The 19,207-nt window shown below is 36.6% G+C and overlaps 1 protein-coding gene across 1 annotated transcript in view; it reads left to right on the plus strand.

The window, feature by feature from the left end:
* LOC126183600 (adapter molecule Crk) overlaps positions 1 to 19,207 on the plus strand; it is a 38,925-nt gene that overhangs the window by 11,742 nt on the left and 7,976 nt on the right. Inside the window, exons 3-5 of the mRNA XM_049925706.1 lie at positions 1,727 to 1,931; positions 12,232 to 12,360; positions 19,008 to 19,115. Coding sequence (XP_049781663.1) covers positions 1,727 to 1,931; positions 12,232 to 12,360; positions 19,008 to 19,115 — 442 coding nt within the window. The remainder of the gene's footprint in view (positions 1 to 1,726; positions 1,932 to 12,231; positions 12,361 to 19,007; positions 19,116 to 19,207) is intronic.

The following is a 19,207-nucleotide window of genomic DNA, read 5'->3' on the forward strand; positions in this document are numbered from 1 at the left end:
TGTCCCCTCGACGATCACCAGTGGTGTACGGCCAGTGTAGGAGATGGCTACCCACACCATGATGCCGGGTGTTGGCCCTGTGTGCCTCGGTCGTATGCAGTCCTGATTGTGGCGCTCACCTGCATGGCGCCAAACACGCATACGACCATCATTGGCACCAAGGCAGAAGCGACTCTCATCGCTGAAGACGACACGTCTCCATTCGTCCCTCCATTCACGCCTGTCGCGACACCACTGGAGGCGGGCTGCACAATGTTGGGGCGTGAGCGGAAGACGGCCGAACGGTGTGCGGGACCGTAGCCCAGCTTCATGGAGACGGTTGCGAATGGTCCTCGCCGATACCCCAGGAGCAACAGTGTCCCTAATTTGCTGGGAAGTGGCGGTGCGGTCCCCTACGGCACTGCGTAGGATCCTACGGTCTTGGCGTGCATCCGTGTGTCGCTGCGGTCCGGTCCCAAGTCGACGGGCACGTGCACCTTCCGCCGACCACTGGCGACAACATCGATGTACTGTGGAGACCTCACGCCCCATGTGTTGAGCAATTCGGCAGTACGTCCACCCGGCCTCCCGCATGCCCACTATACGCCCTCGCTCAAAGTCCGTCAACTGCACATACGGTTCACGTCCACACTGTCGCGGCATGCTACCAGTGTTAAAGACTGCGATGGAGCTCCGTATGCCACGGCAAACTGGCTGACACTGACGGCGGCGGTGCACAAATGCTGCGCAGCTAGCACCATTCGACGGCCAACACCACGGTTCCTGGTGTGTCCGCTGTGCCGTGCGTGTGATCATTGCTTGTACAGCCCTCTCGCAGTGTCCGGAGCAAGTATGGTGGGTCTGACACACCGGTGTCAATGTGTTCTTTTTTCCATTTCCAGGAGTGTACATAAAATTTACGTTACACTCAAATATATTATTTGGCAGTAACACTTAGAGCAGTGTTGTGCTGAGATTATGCTGCACTGTTCTGTATATGTTGTCTAACCAAAAGTGAAGATTTAGCTCCATGTCAGTTTTGAAGAGGTCAGTATCAACCTTATTAGTGTTCAGTGTGAAAACCTAAGGGTAATTATACTTTTCTTGGTCACTACAACTCCTTTAGTGAGGCGAAACTACCACTTTGGACTCTTTCTGTCAAAAAAGGATACAGAAAATATAGTCGGCTTCTGCTTTATGCAGATTGTGCAATTAAAGTTTATTAGGCATCAGTCAGAGAAATTGCAGCTTGTACACAGCTTTACTGACAGTCATTCTTCCCAAGTACTGTTTGGGAATGGAACAGGAACGGGTGAAAAAAGACAGTGGCACTAGAAGTACGCTCCACCACAAACTGCAAGGTGGCTTTTAGAGTATACATGTAGATGGTGACTATGATATTGAGATCTAAATGAATAATTCTTGCTTGCTTTTATGCTACTATGGATGTCCTCCCCCCCCCCCCTCCCCACTTGCTTTCTCTCTCTCTCTCTCTCTCTCTCTCTCTCTCTCTCTCTCTCTATCTCTCTCCCGCTCTCCCCCTCTCCCACTCTCCCCCTTTCCCCATGTTAATACAATTGCATGCAAATATTCCATGAGGAAAATAGTTCACAGTTTATGAGCTTCCAGAAAACTTGAAATGCAGGTGACGAATCATAATGTCATCAAATTTTAATGTTTTATAATATGTAGTTTGTGCCCCAAGAGTAAGCATTTCTTTATTGTATTATTGTTTGATGTGTTACAGGGAAGATAGCAAAGTGAGTCATTATATTATAAATAGGCTTCAACAAGGGGACCAGACAAGATACCGCATTGGAGATCAGATATTTCCGGACTTGCCAGCATGCCTGGCATTCTACAAGTTACATTATCTTGATACTACGCCCCTTATAAGGCCAGCTCCTCGGCGGGTTGAGAAAGTTATTGCAAAATATGATTTTGCTGGTAATGTGAGTACCGAAATTTATTGCTTGTTGGCCCACTCTGTTAAAATTGTTGATGGATGTGTGCATAAGTGGAAATTAAATTGCAAAAGCAAGAAAAGAAAGAAATAAAAGATATAATACCATTCACCAAACTTTATATTTATTAGTGACTATGTGATTTCAAGTATTAGCTTCATCTTCTTGTGACAATCTTAGATTTTTAGTCTTCAGCATATCCATCACCTGAAGATGGTGCTAAGGTTTCGAAAGTCTCAGTGCTAACAAATATAAACTTTAATTATTGGTTCCAGAGTAATTTTCCTGCTTTTAACAGTTTCAGTGTTGCTTGTTACTTTGTTGTCTTGTAACTTAACAAGGTCATTGGTATTGAGCATGTTATGTGGCTTTGACACAGATAGTTGAACATTGGATGGGATAGTGGTAATGATGGCAGTTGTCATTGGTATTGAGCATGTTATGTGGCTTTGACACAGATAGTTGAACAGTGGATGGGATAGTGGTAATGATGGCAGTTGTGTCATAAGCAGGTGTTATGCAGTAGAGAAAATGTTCAACAATTCAAGTGTGCACACACATGCTAGTCTTAGAAAAATAAGTCTCAGAATACTATGATGTGGATAACATAAAACATAAATATCCTTTACTTCACATCTATAGTCACAAATTTTTTTGTTATCAGGCTACTGGTTTCAGTCTATAATGACCATCTTCAGATCTCTTTTATAAAAACATGTCGTAATATACTGGACCCATAGTGGAATCGTCAAATGCTAAACACAAAATCAACATGCTGTGTTTAGCATTTGATGATGCTCCTATGGCTCCAGTGTATTGGGACATTTTTTTATTTAAAAAAAAAAAGTGACCATAGAAGTGAAGTAAAGGAGATTTATTCTATATTCGGGTCACTGTTCAATTTGTGACCATGTCGCAGCATGTGAAACATAAAACATGATTCACATTCGTGATAACTTGCTACGATGTGGACCATGTTATTGGGTTTACAAATAAGATACATTTTCTTTATAAAAAGATGGCTACAAGCTGGTCATTTACATGACTGATTTTTTTTATTCGCCAACAAAAATTCTATAAACGTAACTCAATGACATACATACTATATATTCGGAACTTCATCTGTGGAGTGAAAGGAACTTTTCAGCAGAAATGATTTCAGTCTGTTTCAAAAACTTAAGTTGTCTGCGAGCACCTTTATTCACATGGGAAACAGTCAATTATTTTTGTGGCTGCATACTATGCTTTTTTCTGTCTTCAGGAATAAGTTGTGAATACTGGAAGATAGTTTTGCTTTTAGATGAAGACTGACAACCAGTTCTATTTTGTCTGCTAATACGTCATGCCCCGTATATTTCTTTTAGGTATCTTCATGTGTGTACAAATTGCTGACCATTTGTCTGCAACTGTGGAGGCAGATTTTTCGCCAACTACTGTCAGAAATGGTTGAGTTGCTACAGTGCAGTCTTTGTATTGACAGGGAACAGATTGCCAATGACATGCCAGAAAATTCTTTATGTTGAATGTGTTGGGAGTCTTGCTTTATAATAAGAAATGGAATGCAGTTTTTATGGTTTCCTGGTCTAACAAATTACTGTGAAAATTTAGCCATTATTGTGTCTCACCTTTCATGATAAACTTGTTGACGGTGTTTCATTAAGTTCGTTGTGATAATTCAGATTGTAGAGCACAATAACAGAATTTCTCAAGTTGGGTATCAGTTTTTATTGCAGCCACCTTTAAAAAAAATAAATTTTCTTCCATTGTAGACATCTAGCAGCAATGAATATGAACTAGACAGTGTGTTCGTTCCCCCAATAACCGAGCCGTGGTGGATCAATAGATAGTTTTGATAACATAATACTTTGTAATGCGTATATTCTTTTTGAAATACCCTGTATTGGGAATAGCATTGTACCCAATACAAAACCCTGAAGGATCACCTATGTTTATATATTTCTTGTCTGAAAATTGTTTTACTAAAAATTTATCATCGGGAGACATGAACTCTCTCTGCAGTTTCCATCCTATGTTGCAGGTTCGACTGGAACCAATCGTTCGCTATAGCTCCTACACCTAGTACTTCAAGCTTGTTTAGTATGGTCAACTGTGTCAAAAGTCTTTGACAAGTCTAAGAATATGTCTGTAACACAGTCATCCTCGTCAAGAGATTCAAGTACTACTTTTGTGAACTATGTAATGGCTGATATTGTACTTCTCCCACTTCGCGGTCCAAACCATGCTTCATTAAAAATATTTTATTTATTCTAACTCATTAGTCTGCCTTTCATGAATGAGTAAATTATTTTTGCGAATGCTGACAGTAGTGAAACTGGCTTGTGGTTTTCAAAACTATGTGCATTACCTTTCTTTAGTAAGGGCACAACTCTTTCATACTTTAGGTATTGTGGAAAAATCTCTGAACCATAGGACTCATTTATTATGTTTCTTAATGGCTTTTGTATGCTGTGTGTGTGTACCTTCAGAACAAAGACTGGAACCTCATCTATTTCTCCTGACTTCCCATTTTTTAAATTTCTGTATTATCTTCCTGATTTCAAGCTCTGTTATGGAAAACAGCAACACTGTGCTCACTGTGTAAATCGTTGTGACTACTACACACGATTTAGGAAGATTTTGTTGTGACCTCTCTACAATACCAGAGAAATTAGTTGCTATTATTCACCCTCCATCTTTGATTTATGTGTTATACTTCTCTGCAATTTTGAATTTCATGACATCCTATACTATATTGCTTGTCTTTCCTGTGTTATAAATGATTTTATAATTGCATAATTTTTTCACAGCTAGCAGTACCCTCCTATATATCTTTTTATAACTGTAATAGTAACCTAGGAAATGTGAATTATTGTAGTGCTTTTGTAAAGAACCGAAAAATTTAAATGTTTTCTCGTGTGTCATGTAAATTAAAATACAAAAGTCTGTGGTGAACTACTGTTTGATGTACTTCATAAAGATAGACCTTTCATTTACATCATGAAATTATGCCGCTACTCATCAGTAAACAAATTTAGACTAATTTCTTGTCTGTTGTAGGTTATAAGAGTTGATGCAGTAGTTTCTCACTTCTGTGGGGAAATTGACTTCAGGGTTTAGATGCTTAATAGATCAAACAAGTATGATGCTGTGGTTATACATCTTAGCTGAATATGGAACTGAATACATTTAGAATTTTGAGGTATATTATGGAAAAGATAGAAATGCTTAAAGTACTGGGATGATTGTGGCCTGAAAAGTATTGAGTGAATTTTACACTATATATGTCAACTATTCCTACATGAAAGCTGAGTTTGCTGAAGATTCAGCTGAAACAAAAACTGGTCCTGTAAGGACATTAACAAAGAACAGGAAAGAAATATCAAAAGATTTAAGCCTTACAAAGAAAGGTGGGCAACTCCTCTGGGACAAAAGAATCAGGATTTCATTGTACTGGAACGATGAAAAAGATGTTTGAGTGGTCAGCACAAGATACATTTCTACAATGCAGAGCACCACAAGGAGCTCAGCTAATAAGATGAAATCTGCAGCACTTGTTGACTAAAATCAACGTCATGAGAATCTGTACTACATAGGCATAAAGAACCAAGTAGTTAAATAAAACCACACAGTGAAAGTAACATCCTATTGCTGAACATCAATTTGAAGGAAAAACATTGAGTGATTTAGCTTGCCTTAGGTAAATCCACAATGAATACAATATAATTTGAATATTCACCATGCATAGAACACAGATGCAACTGGTCTAAATGTGGTGCGAAATTTATCAGAAGGAAGGGTTAGGGTCTACCAGATAGTGGGTACATGTGCAAATTACCATATACAAACAATAATTCAGGTGTAAGGTAGATGTCACTATTAGCAAAAGTAAACAAAAAACTAACCACAAATGAAGTACCAAACCAGATACATGGGAACGAATAAAGTTGTGAATGACCATAAAGAAAGGATGATATTATTTTGTTATTTTAATCTTCAAATGTTTTTAATGTTCAAAAATGAGTTGACAGCATTGGTCCCCATCTGTAGCTGTGCCTGTGTTGCTAGTGAAAAGTAGACAGTTATCTCCTTCATCTGGGCAATTGAACACTTTGTGACCCCAAGTTTTGTAAAATTGCATCACACGTAGCAGGCTGTATTCTGCCAGTAGTAAACACTGTGTAATATCAAATAACACTCATGATAAGTAATGATTAAAAATATGTTTTATTGTGAATGAGTTAACACTTACTGCAGTTCAGCAAGAAACAACTAACTTTTTATGTTATATCGTATACCTGAAGTGCTTACCTGTAGTTGCCATCACGTACAAGAAGATCCTTGGTTTTACTGTTGTTAGAAGGGTACCTTCTTAAGTTTACAATCAGGAATCAGGCACTCTGTCATGAAAAAAGTTAAATAACAGAAGAATGCTTAAAATGCACAGAAAATTAAGGTTAGCTTATTTTACAAGAATATGATTGGACTGAGTAATAAGAGAGAAGAGCTTCTTATCTGTTTAAGACAGCTCTGAAAAGTTGACACCCTGTGCCTATCTGAACACCATGTAACCACAGGATTGGATAAGTTAAATACAAAAGATTACAATCTAAGATCTTACTCATTTAGAACTACCATTGGAAAAGGAGGAGTTGTTACCTATATTAAGACAGAACACAAGTTCAGAAATGTCAAAACCAGTAAATTCTTTAGTGATCAGCACATTGAAGTGTTTACTTTTGAAGTAATACTGAAAAATAGTTCACATTTAATTGTAACTGCATTCAGGGTGTTCGCAAATCAATGTTACAAACTTCTAAGACTTCTAGAGGAGAGTGAATACATAGTAGTTTGAATAGGTACCCATGTCCAGAAACGTCATCCAGTTACACTACAGAGCATCAAAGTGGATCTTCTAAAAGATTTTGATAGGAAAAATGATCTGGAAACTTTACTTGCATTCTGTAATTTGAGCTCAGTAATTAACTTTCCAGCGCAGGTGGCTAAAGACAGTAGAACATTAATAGATGATGTTTTCTTTGAAGTATCTCAAAGCAAGAAAATAAGTGTGTACTCAGTAGCAAATGCTCTCTGTGATTTGTGCTGCGCAGTTGATACCTCTCAGTGGAAATCAGCTAGAATAATAAACAACTCCAGGAAGATTTTTAAGAGTAATGTAAGAGATGACCTGGGATGAAATTTGTAAGGAATCAAATGCTGCTGTAAAATTTGATCCATTACATGAAAAATTTGTATCATTGTTTGAAAATAGATTTCTGCATAAGCCAATCAAAAAGGACATTAAACAACCACATAAAAACTATGAATCACTAGAGAGATTAAAGTATCTTGTGGAAGGAAAAGGGAATAGGGTTTGTAGATTGTAGATTGTAGATTGTATTTTATTGGTCCTGTTGTCTACATAGCAGCTTATGCATAAGACATTGGACAAGTCAAGTTATAAATATACAGGCTGAAAGTAATTTCAAGGCATACATATTTAAGCTTACAATAATACACTTTACACACAAGTATTTATTCATAAGTTTAAATATTCTTCAATGGAATAAAAGCAGTGATGCTGTAAATATGACTTTAGAGATTTTCCAAATGTATTGACCTCAGTGATAGCTTTTATGTTTTCAGGAAGTATTTGACCATTTTGTGAAAATTGTCTTAAATGATTAATTATGTCATTTTATACTCCTAACATGCTCTTTTTCCTCTTGAATTTCGGTATTCTTTTATAAAAATGGAAACAAAATTCGAATAACTTGAAAGTTCACAAAACACTCAATTCGAGTCGTGTGATGACTGTAACATCACTGGCTAGCTTACTGCTCGTACTGTCATAATGCTAATTCACAGTGATGATTTGTTTTGGAATTTACATTTTGGAAAATGGGTTACAAATGGTGTGTAGTATCATACTGTACAAATACATCTATAAAAACTCCTGAAAAGTTGTTTTTCGGTGTTCCACAGAATGAGATGATGCATAAAATGTGGTTGCACAGTACCGACAAATTGCCACCACGTCGATGCCCAAGTTCGCTAACTTAGAAGTTAACATTAACTTATCTCCAAGATCTGCTCTTCCACTGTTACAATGAAGGATAGCGTCATTCGACAAAATTAAACTTACAGTGAAAATTGTCATTTTACCCAATTATACCTCCATTTTTCAGTATCTCAATTGTTAGAGCCGTACACTGTCGAATTTTATAAGATGATGTCCACAGATTACTGGTTCGAATCTAACCTGAAGGAACATTTTAAATTATGTGTAAAATGACTCAAGAGTCCTCTCATATGAAAACCAAATCACAATTAAAAAACTTCACCACACTGATCAGAAACAATATTACTGTGTTTTCTTTGCTGTTTACATGTGCTTGCAATTGCTGTTCACACATGTACCGTTCAAACAGATATTTTATAGTTAAGGTGACCATACATTTTTACTTTATCAGAAACAATGTTTTTATCTTTGTACTATCCATCCAGGATCCTTATTGTTTAAACTTTTGCAGTTTCATCATCTTACATAAAGATTAAGTTGCCTCAGATGCTAACATTAATGTACACTCTCAAACATCACAGCCCTTTCGTTTGTGTCACCTGCATGTTGTATACACTTTATATCTCTCCGTATAACCTCGTTTTCCTACATTTCGTTTTACTGTGGGCGTATGGTGATATCTTTACTACTAGCAATGCTTTCCAAAAAAGTGAAGTGTTTGTTTGCATAGTAAATGCATTTATCCTCTGTTGTCCATTTCTCAGATGAAGACTAATGGGAAGCTATATATAATACATCCCCAATCGAAACAACTGCTACAATCAGTACTTACTATAGTTATTTTCATATTTGATGTAAAACTTTTGAAAATAAATGAAACTTGACCTCTTTATTTGTAGTCAGATGTGCCATCTGTTGCACCGCCGAATGTGTGCTGGAAGAAGTAACTCTGCTTAGTGTGTTCTAACCACTAAGTTTTGCAAATAATAATTTTCTTGTGCTTTGAGCCATAGCTCACGACTGATAGTCAAAAATCTTGTTTGTAAAAGTTCTAGAATTCCTTAGTTTTCAGTGAGTTTAATGATGTTGCAGGGAGCAGGGAAAAGAATGTCTGTCGTTGCACATATCGCCGCTCTAAATGGGTGGAGCATTAGCATATCAACTTTTGCAACTCTTCCACTATCAGCATTCATAAAATTCTTTAAATTCATAATTACATTTTCCATCACTAAACAGGTAAACTGTTTGCAGAAAAACTAGATAAAAACCTCGTAACTTCGGCTAACGCTCCTATTACACACGTATAGCTTCGTCTTACTCCTAGTCTGTGATTTCATCAGACCATCAGCTAGTAACAGAGCATTTCCGATCACATAGTCAGATAATTGATAATTAATGATTTTTAAGTTTAATTACATAAAAGTAACAGGTACTTTGTGAAAACATTGGCCACAAATGCTATTTAAATGATATAAGCGATCAGAATACCTACAATCCAAGCCATATTTTTAACATAGGGAATTAGCCTATTGTAAATGTTGTAAAGAACAAGTAAAGATACTGCAAAATTTTTGAAATTGCTAAGAAAATGCATTAAAAATTCCAGGAAAATACACATTAAGTTCTGAAATGAATAATTCCAACAACAGACTCAAGTCTATATGGACTGTAGTAAAACTAGAGATAGAACAGAGCACAGAACAAGATAACATCACTATTGATTTAAATGGAAGAGCTAGAAGTGATCTGTCACAAGAAGCAGATATGTTTAATAATCATTTTTTAAATGTAGTAGGAAATGTAGGAACAAACAGTTAAAGAGAAAAGTCAGATCAATATGCTGAAAAAGCAGCTGTCACTTCTCCTTCTAAAATTAAGAAAATTATGGAGAATGCCATTCAAATGTTCACTCACCAAATTTTGCAAGCATTACATGAAAAAAACACCTGTTGGTATTTTCTAAGACCTACTTAGGCATTTGACCATGTGAATTTAAATCAACTTAGGTTTTATGGAAGTGATAACCAACCAATGTATAATGTCACATCCAACCAAAGAATGCAGAAAGTTGTACTTTACCTATTCAACCAGTATAAGCAGGGGAGATTCTTCTGATTGGAGAGAGATGATGTTTGGGGATCTCAGAGGCTCAATCTTATGTCCGCTTTTGTTTCCCATGTATGTAAACAATCTTCTGTCTAATATACAACAAGTAGAATTAGTTCTTTATGTGGATGACACTAGTATTGTAATAAACACACACACACACACACACACACACACACACACACACACACACACACACACACAATTTCAAAAAAATGCAACCTATTCAGGTCTGCACCTCCAAAAGTAGTACACCATTGATAAGTGTAACACATGGTGAGGTAATAACTATGGTGGGAACTTCAAAAATTTTATCTGTTCGTATTGATGAGAATTTAAACTGGGAAAAACACAATTTGGAACTCCCAAGACAACTTTAGTTCAGCCACATTTACACATTTAGTAATTGCAAGTCTTGGGAAGAAACAAGTTAGTTAAGTTGACATATGTTGTACATTTACATTCAATAATACATGGGGAATAATGTTCTGAGGTAATTTGTCTTTAAGAAAAAAATATTCATTGCTCAAAAATACTGTGTAAGAATAATATGTGATGCTTAACCATAATCATCTTATAGACATCTGTTTAAGGAGTTGTGCATTCTGACTACTGCTTCACAGTATATTTATTCCCTGATGAAGTTTGTTGTTAATACTCCGTTGCAGTTCAAAAGGAACAATGACATACATAATTACAATACCAGAAGGAAAAATGAGTCATTACTCCACAGTAAGGTTGTCATAGTACAAAGACAGATGCACAGTACTGCCACAACATTTTTGATCACCTACCCAGTGATGTCCGACAGACAGCAAAGTAAAATTTGAAAATTAACTGAAAAAATGTCCCCTTGAGAATTGCCTCTTTCCATAAAAGAATTTCTGTTTTTGTAACAGGTAAAAGACAGTGTGTAGGAAATATTAACTCACATCTGTATCAGAAACTTGTAAATGTTCAGCATGTATCTATATTTACATATGAATATGTAATTTAAATGTAAAATGACTTGTTCAATATGATTACACTTAATCGTACAAATAATCCATCATGGAACGTGAAACTAACAAGTCTGATGATGGTGAATGCACTGAATGCATAAGGTAGGATCATCAATTTATTATTGTTATTTACATGTTTAACAGTATGTTTGTGTATCTTCACCAAGATTTCATGTATTATGTAATTACTACTGTTAGTTTAGAAACAATTTGTGCCTGTTTTGAAATGAAGCTTTTTGTAAGAAGAATTAATGCATCTATGCTATATATTGTATTGTATTTTAATTTGTTTGTAAGAAATAGTTACTGAGACATTGTAGTGTTTGTTCATCATACTGACAATGGCTGAACAATTTGTTTTTATTGTTCTAACATATATTCGACCTTATACTCGGTTCACCCCTAGAATGAGTGGCAGCAAATGAAGAACACATTGACTAACACTTCAGTCATTTGCCATTTGTCATGGAAAAATATGCACTGCTCCAGCATTAATGTCAGGCTCCCTGTTGCTTGATTAAATAAGCCTGTTGGCAGCTGCATTGATACCATTTGCCTGAAGATGGTTGCTTACTCCCTTATAGGTAGCATTTAACTTAATGATGCAAAATTTAGATCTTTGTGGCCACAATGAAGCCAATATTATCAGTTTATTGCAGTGTTATTTGATGTCAATGTTTTTATTCAATCACTATTTCATAATGGATTTGATATGCTGATTGTCATTCTTGGCAAAAAATGCCACAGTACTGAAGATGGAAACCATATGTATGACAAACCTCCATAGCACTTCAACACATTTAGAATTCACTCTGTTTGTCTTCAAAGACAAAACTGTGAATGAATGCCCACATACATTGTGATATGTGCAAGTCAGGAAATACCGCCTTAATATGGATAGAACACAAATTGTTTGTCACTGTACAGAGTTAAAATACTTTAGCATTATTGTGATAGCTGCAAACAGCAGCCAGTTAGTCAGGGAAAGTAAGACCTGCAACTATGAGATACAGTTTACAGCTTCTTGAAATAACTACCTTACCAAAAATATATTCATTTTTTAACTTGTTAATTATTTTTTGGTACAAGTGATTGCATCAGCCCATATTTTAGATGTTTACACGGCCTCAAAGAATCTTTTTTTTTTTTTACTGTTGAGCAGGATGCTGATGACCTACCATTCAAGAAAGGTGATATATTGACAGTGGTCTCCAAGGATGAGGATCAGTGGTGGACAGCTTGTAACAGCAGTGGCCAGACTGGATCAATACCTGTGCCATATGTTCAGAGGGTGTGTATAGTAATGGAGGCTACAGTTTCTTTTATATTTAAAGATGTTTAAACATTTCCACAGTGCACAAGGCAAACTTGCTGGGACACACTGTGTGTGTGTGTGTGTGTGTGTGTGTGTGTGTGTGTGAGAGAGAGAGAGAGAGAGAGAGAGAGAGAGAGAGAGAGAGAGAGATTTGCAGAATTTATGTGACAACTTTGTAAGAGTTGCAGCAGTGTTCAATAATAAATTGTGCTACACCTAATGTGACTTCTTTCCTTTCATTCATTCAACTGAATTTCACATAAATTTAGTGAGTTTAAAGCTCCACTTTCGATTAGTTGAATAGGTGGTTTGTAAATGGAGCACTTTTGGTGAAGTGAGTGAAATTTGGTTCAATATTTTGCGGGAACAGGAAATTTTACTTGTACATAGCATAGCACAAAGACCTCATATTGTTACATGAACAATATAATTGCTTCCTCCACTTGGGCCGCCTTCTCAAGAATGTTCCAGGTGAAACATAGTAGTAGAAAGGTTCACAGGTAAACACTTTTGTTACTGGAGATTATAGAAATCAGATGATCAAAGTTTAAGACTTGCAGCATTTCATTGAGAAAACAAAACTGATTTGGTACAATAACAGTTACTGCTTTGGAGAAATTTCTAATATGAAACAAATAAACCTAAGAAAAATACCTGTTAATCAGAGTTTAAGATTTTTAACCAATCTGCACAAATTGTTAGTGGGGGGAAGGAAGAAAAGTGCAATAAAAGTACCTTTAAACTATGGAAGAAAATGTATTTTACATTCAGATTTTAGGAGTATTAATCTTGGATTGGAGAGTGTGAATGGCCCTTGTGGTACAGCAACCACAGGAAATTCCTGTCTCTGAACTCAACAGTTTTTGACAAAAAAATATGAGGCAAAAACTGTTATTTTTCTTAGTGCAGGAAGCTTATTTTATACTAGTTCAGTAAGCTTATTTTATACATATTATTAGATATCTTGCTGAATGTCATAGTGAGACAAATAAACCTAAGAAAAATAGCTGTTAATCAGAGTTTAAAATTTTTAGCCAATCTGCACAAATTGTTTGTGGGGGGGGGGGGGGGGGGGGGGAAGGAAGAAAAGTTGCTTTGTCCATAAACAAGTATGTAGGGGCTGTGGAGGAGATTGGAAAATGTAGCTCTTTGCCCAATGAAACAATGTACCAGAAATGATCACTGCAACATGCTGACTTCTTCTGTTCCTGTACATATCTGAGGAGTGAGAGTGAGTCACTTGTGTGTGAATGCCAATTAAGAGAGAGAATTATCACAGCTATAACTTACAAACCTGATCTTGTACTAGGATTACAGTTGAGGTCAGTAGAAATAACTCTTGCTGGGTGTTTTTAACACAGTATTAGTCATCCTGAAGCAGATATTGTCCTTTTTACAATTTTTTGTGAAGGTCTATACATGAATGTTTTGCTGTTCCATGTTTGGAGTGTACTGTCTGCCCAACTCTTTTGTTTAGATGCTTGAAAGTTTAAGAACACATTAAAAACATACCTGCGTAAAATGTAGGCAACAATCAGTTATATTCCATCATCTTTCTGGCATGCATTGAGGATAGCATTACTTCTTTTTCTGATACTTCAGCTGATGACCATACAGCCACCTTCAAGGAGAGTTGGTGACAGAATTAAAATAACTTGGTGTAATACCATGGTGTAAATGCACTTTCATCAGAGATAAGACAGTCGATAGCAAGAGCATCAGTTCTAGATAAAACAATTATATCATATTATTTGTGTCACAAGTTTTTGTTAGTTAATTGTGTGGAACCTGGTATGGAAATAAAGATGTGGCACTGTATGGAATTTGTAAATTGGTATTTTTTTGTCCCACAGAAGAAAGTGTAAGTCTATTACACCTCAACAATATTGTGAAACTTACCAAAAGTTTAAGTGCTCTAGCTCAAATAGTACTATAGTGAATAAAGGAAGTATGTCAGAAAATGTAAACTGTCAGAAGTTTCAGTTTATATTTGACCTGTGACTTACTCAAATGCTTACTAATACATCTTAAGTGCATATTCTTCTTGGGTTTTCTGTTCATCATCTTCTCTCTATCTTCTCTCTCTCTCTCTTTTTCCCCCCTAACTTCATTTGTGGTTTCAAGGAGTTTTTCAGCTTCAGGCATTTTCACGCACACACAATTGCCACCAGTGAGTTCTTCATGTTCTACCCAGGAGACATTCCTAATTTTTTAAGGCTGCACATCTACTTATTGCCTCAATTTAGAAAATTACATCTAACACAGTTAGTCCCTTGGTACATGATGGCTTGTTTGTTTTTGGCCTCTTTTACTGCAATCACACTTATACAAGTTGTATAGTTTAATACCGTCTTCTGCAACTGTAATAAGTCTTATTTAGACCGCATGTGTTTCACTTTATTTTAAAGCATCTTCAGTTGTCACTGTACCAATATGCTTTCTTGTACAATTCTGTTTGTTGGTATCGTGGACAGTTTTCATGTTTAGCTTACTACTATAAACAGTAGTAATTTATCGTCATTACTTAGGGCTTTTTTGTTTCTTACTTAATTTTTAACATTCTTCTACACATATGTCTTAGGTTTTTGTACAAAGGACTTCCAATGACACAAAATATATTTGTTTTTGTGTTGTATGGGTCCACTGCCATCTTGTGCACTTTTGATATTGAGGGTTTTGATTGTCTTTTGTTTTGTGTTGGTTTTATGTTTTTCAAGTGGTGTCTTCTTCTTCTTCTTCTTCTTCTTCTTCTTCTTTTTCTTCTTCTTCCTTCTAAGGATTTTTAATTATAAAATTTAATAGAAAATACAGAACGACATAAATATTAAAAAAAAACCAAACACACACACACACACACACACACACAGTACCACCACCACCACCACCACCACCACCACCACCACCATAAGACAATAAGTACATAGCACTGAAACTCAGCAGACAAGCTGATACACACTCACATATGGAAACAAACTGACAGACAGAATTTTTAACATCTTCAAAAAACAAGGAGTAAAACTAGCTTACCAAAATAACAACTCAATACATAAATGTTTAAAGGAAGAGGATGACACTGGCATGTTTAAAATATCTGTCATTTACCTACTTCAGTGCAACAGTTGTGATGCTCTATACTTAGGATAGACCAGCAGAATGTTTGGAATGAGGTATAAAAACATAATAGAACATGGAAACATGGCATTAGCCATTCAACATTTTCAGAGACCTACAAAGAAACCACCTCTCTACCACAGTAGAAGCAGACTGAAAATATTGCTTATGTGAGGCTTACTGCCATGAGATGGTAAGTCCACAGCTGTTCAGTATGGAGGAGAATGGATAATTTTTTATTTCGTCTGTCTCAGTTGCATTGATATAAAATTCAGCTGTAGTGGTTGGCTGTTTTGGGATGATACACCTGTTTCCTGACTACACATCTTGCTATTATCCATAATTATTCATACAATATGGTGCCAAAAGGCACAACGAAGTATGCAGTGGGCAACAAGGGCCCTCATTGATATTAGACTGTGTATCCATTCCTACTGAGTTTGGATGTGTCAGTCAGTAGCAACGGATGCGTAGTCTAAGATCAGTGAGGCTACTGTATATTTTGCTGTGCCTTTTGGCATAATATTTTATCAATTATTGCAGTTAATAGCAAAGTGTGTGGTTTGAAAATGGACGTGTCAGCCGAAAACCGGTATGCACTACAGCTGAATTTTATATCTGTGCAACTGAGATGGATGAAATAAAAAATTATCCAATTTCCTCAGACTGAAAATAGACAAATTCATTAACAAGAAACATCTCCTAACTCTACAAGAAAACTTCCAAATCCAGAAGGCAATAATAGAAAAGAAACACACTAAAATAAGCAAACAAACATTAGCAACCAAATGTTGTCTAAACCAATAAAACACCTAGTAGATAAATAACAACCCCCTAGACACCACAGAATAGTATCACATAAACTGGGCAACTAGTTCACCCATCACTGTACTGTTGCGAAGTAATAATTTAAACATACAGAAGTTAGGACATATTAGCTCCCCTGAAACAGTCTCACTCACTCCCAACACTACCAAAATTAAACAGAACATGACAGTCACATCCTGCATCAAAATGAATTACACAAGATGGTGAGGTGCAGTAGTCTCACATGATATAAAAATGTAATTACATTGTGATGTAAAAGTCATCTCCCGTAGGACATAGTCTGCATTGGTGATTCAGTAGTCTTGGTCCATAGGACAAAGTCATAATTAATGGAGATAGTGACAATACAAAGAGACAAACTCATGCCATAGATGTGTTGTAGTTGTACCAACAAAAGTTACATAATCGGTCAGTGATGACCTAAAACTTAACAGTAGAATACAACCACCAGTTGTTTGCATGTACCTTTAATGCAAAGAAATTCAAACTGACTGCCATCCTGCAGACACTGACACTAATGTTGCTGTTGGTATTTCTGTAGAGGCTCTTGGATACTCTCCTGCAGATCAACTAATTCATGATGTGTTGGTGTACACTATAGACTTGAGGTACCCCAAAGGAAAAAGTCCACTGGTGTCAGGTCTGGTGACCTAGGGGCCATTCCACCGGACCCCGTCTACCAATCCTACACAGAGGAAGAACCTCATTCAGGAGTCAGTGGACATTTCATCTGAAGTGTGTAGGTGCACCATTCTGCTGGAATAAAATCTACATCTCCATTTGAGACACAAGTCATCCTAATAGGGTAGTAATGTTTCCTCAAGATGACAGCCATAGCATGCAGCATTGAGTGTGCCATTAAAAAAATATGGAACCATTGAGGACATCCCTGTCTATGCCTCAACAGTGAGATGAGGATTGGCATTTTCTCAACACCGCTGTATGTCAATACGTCTATTCTGTTCAAATACAAACTACCTTCATTGCTGAAGAAAAAGTCAATCTCTGGGCTCATTTGGTGTGTGCATCTTTCTTCAGTCCAGTCAAAGAATTGTGCCTGCCTGTCAGTATCATCACCATGGAATTCTTGCACAAAGTGGGATAAAAATGATTAGAGGACAGTATCTTGGCCACAGGGGCTTGGCTGATGGTGCATTCCTGTAGACCTTTCTTGTTGAGACTGACTATTGCCTTAACTAGTACAGCTGCTGATTGAGTATCCCCTATTGATGTGCATGATCATCTGGAATGTCTTTTGTCATGAACACTGCCTGTATATTTGAACCAATCCATTAAACGGCCAATTATTCCGTGATTAGGTTTACACTGGTTTGGTGTTGCCCATGGTATTCTGCTGCTGCATCCCTTTTTCATGCCTGCTGCATGGATATGAACCATTTCCACCTTCTCCTGATGTGTATACATTGCAGCATGAGTCACTACATTGCAGAACAGGGCTACACAAGTTTGGTAACTGGTATCCCTTAAACATGCTTCCTTTGGACTATGTTAACCAATTGCCTCAAAGAGAACCACTCATGTGGTACTAGACACTGCACGGCACGGCGTGGTGGAGGTGAGTCATTCCTCTTGTGGTTTTCGCTATCACCACTAATACCGAATTCGTCCTAGGGGGCATGACCTTCGAATCACCATGCATATTTGGTGTTAATGGAAGTGCTTTGTACAAAAGTCTAGCACATACGTGTAGAACATTAAGGAAAAAAACATGGGTAATGATAATAGTTTAATATTGTTTATAGCAGTAAGTTAAAACATGAGAACTACTAATGATCATGGCAAACAGAATTGTAAGAAATACCGTATTGTTACTGTCACCACTGAAAGTGCTTTAAAATTTATAAAATAGTGTAAAAATTAATTTGCATTCTGTGTTTCCCATGTAAATCCGCAAAGCAGTATTTGGGAGCCTACACAAAGTACTGAGTTCAGCATTTATTAAGTCACATTCAGTGATGTTTTGTGAATCAGGACTCCTCTAAGTGTGTCAGTTTTGGGTCTCCAAATATGGGAGCTTCTGTCTTAAGGCAGTCCTCAGAATCAACATAATCTTCTTTTTCCAAATGCAAGTTCTTTGCAACATTTTTTAAGAAGCAGCAAAAATATGTGACTATATGCCATGAGACCCTTAAATTGGTTTTAAACAGCTTCCCAATTGCTAACATAGTCTCTTAACTGCCAATCTTGTCATAAAACTGTGCAAATTGTTTTCAGATTAAAATTTTTAAAAACTTGATTTTTAAATGTGAATTCGTGTGCAAACCATCCAGATTTAGGTTTCCCTGGCTTATGGAAATCACTGGAGGTAAATGATGGGGTTTTTCCTTTGACAAAGGAAATCAACTCTGTCATTTTCATTCTTATCCATTCTGTGTTTGAACTCAGTTCTTGGTGTCCACATGTCAGTGGTACATTAAACTGTGATATTCCTTCATTCATTTCGTACTTAAAAATATATTTTTATGTTGGTTTATAGGATTCAAATTTTTAGAGAGAAAGATGTAACAAATTAGTTATCTAAAACATCAAAACATATGAGTGAGAAGACAGAAAACTTGCTTTAAAGTAGTGTGTAGCTGCTCCGGCGAGACTGGAATTGTAATACTTGATAAACTGATATTCCAGTTTGGTGAAGACTAAATAAAGTTTCTAATTTGTTTCAGTACGATGACAGCCAGCAGTGTGCGCCAGAAATTCATAGACCCGGATCTGGTGGTGGAAATCCAGTGAGCCATCAACAAGAAGTTTCCATTCGAAGAACAAATATACAGGTTAAAATCATGGTCATATCTCTCTCTCTCTCTCTCTCTCTCTCTCTCTCTCTCTCTCTCTTTCACACTAAATTAATATGTTTTTGCATATT

Source organism: Schistocerca cancellata, chromosome 4 (assembly GCF_023864275.1).
Source record: "Schistocerca cancellata isolate TAMUIC-IGC-003103 chromosome 4, iqSchCanc2.1, whole genome shotgun sequence".
Classification (NCBI taxonomy): domain Eukaryota; kingdom Metazoa; phylum Arthropoda; class Insecta; order Orthoptera; family Acrididae; genus Schistocerca; species Schistocerca cancellata.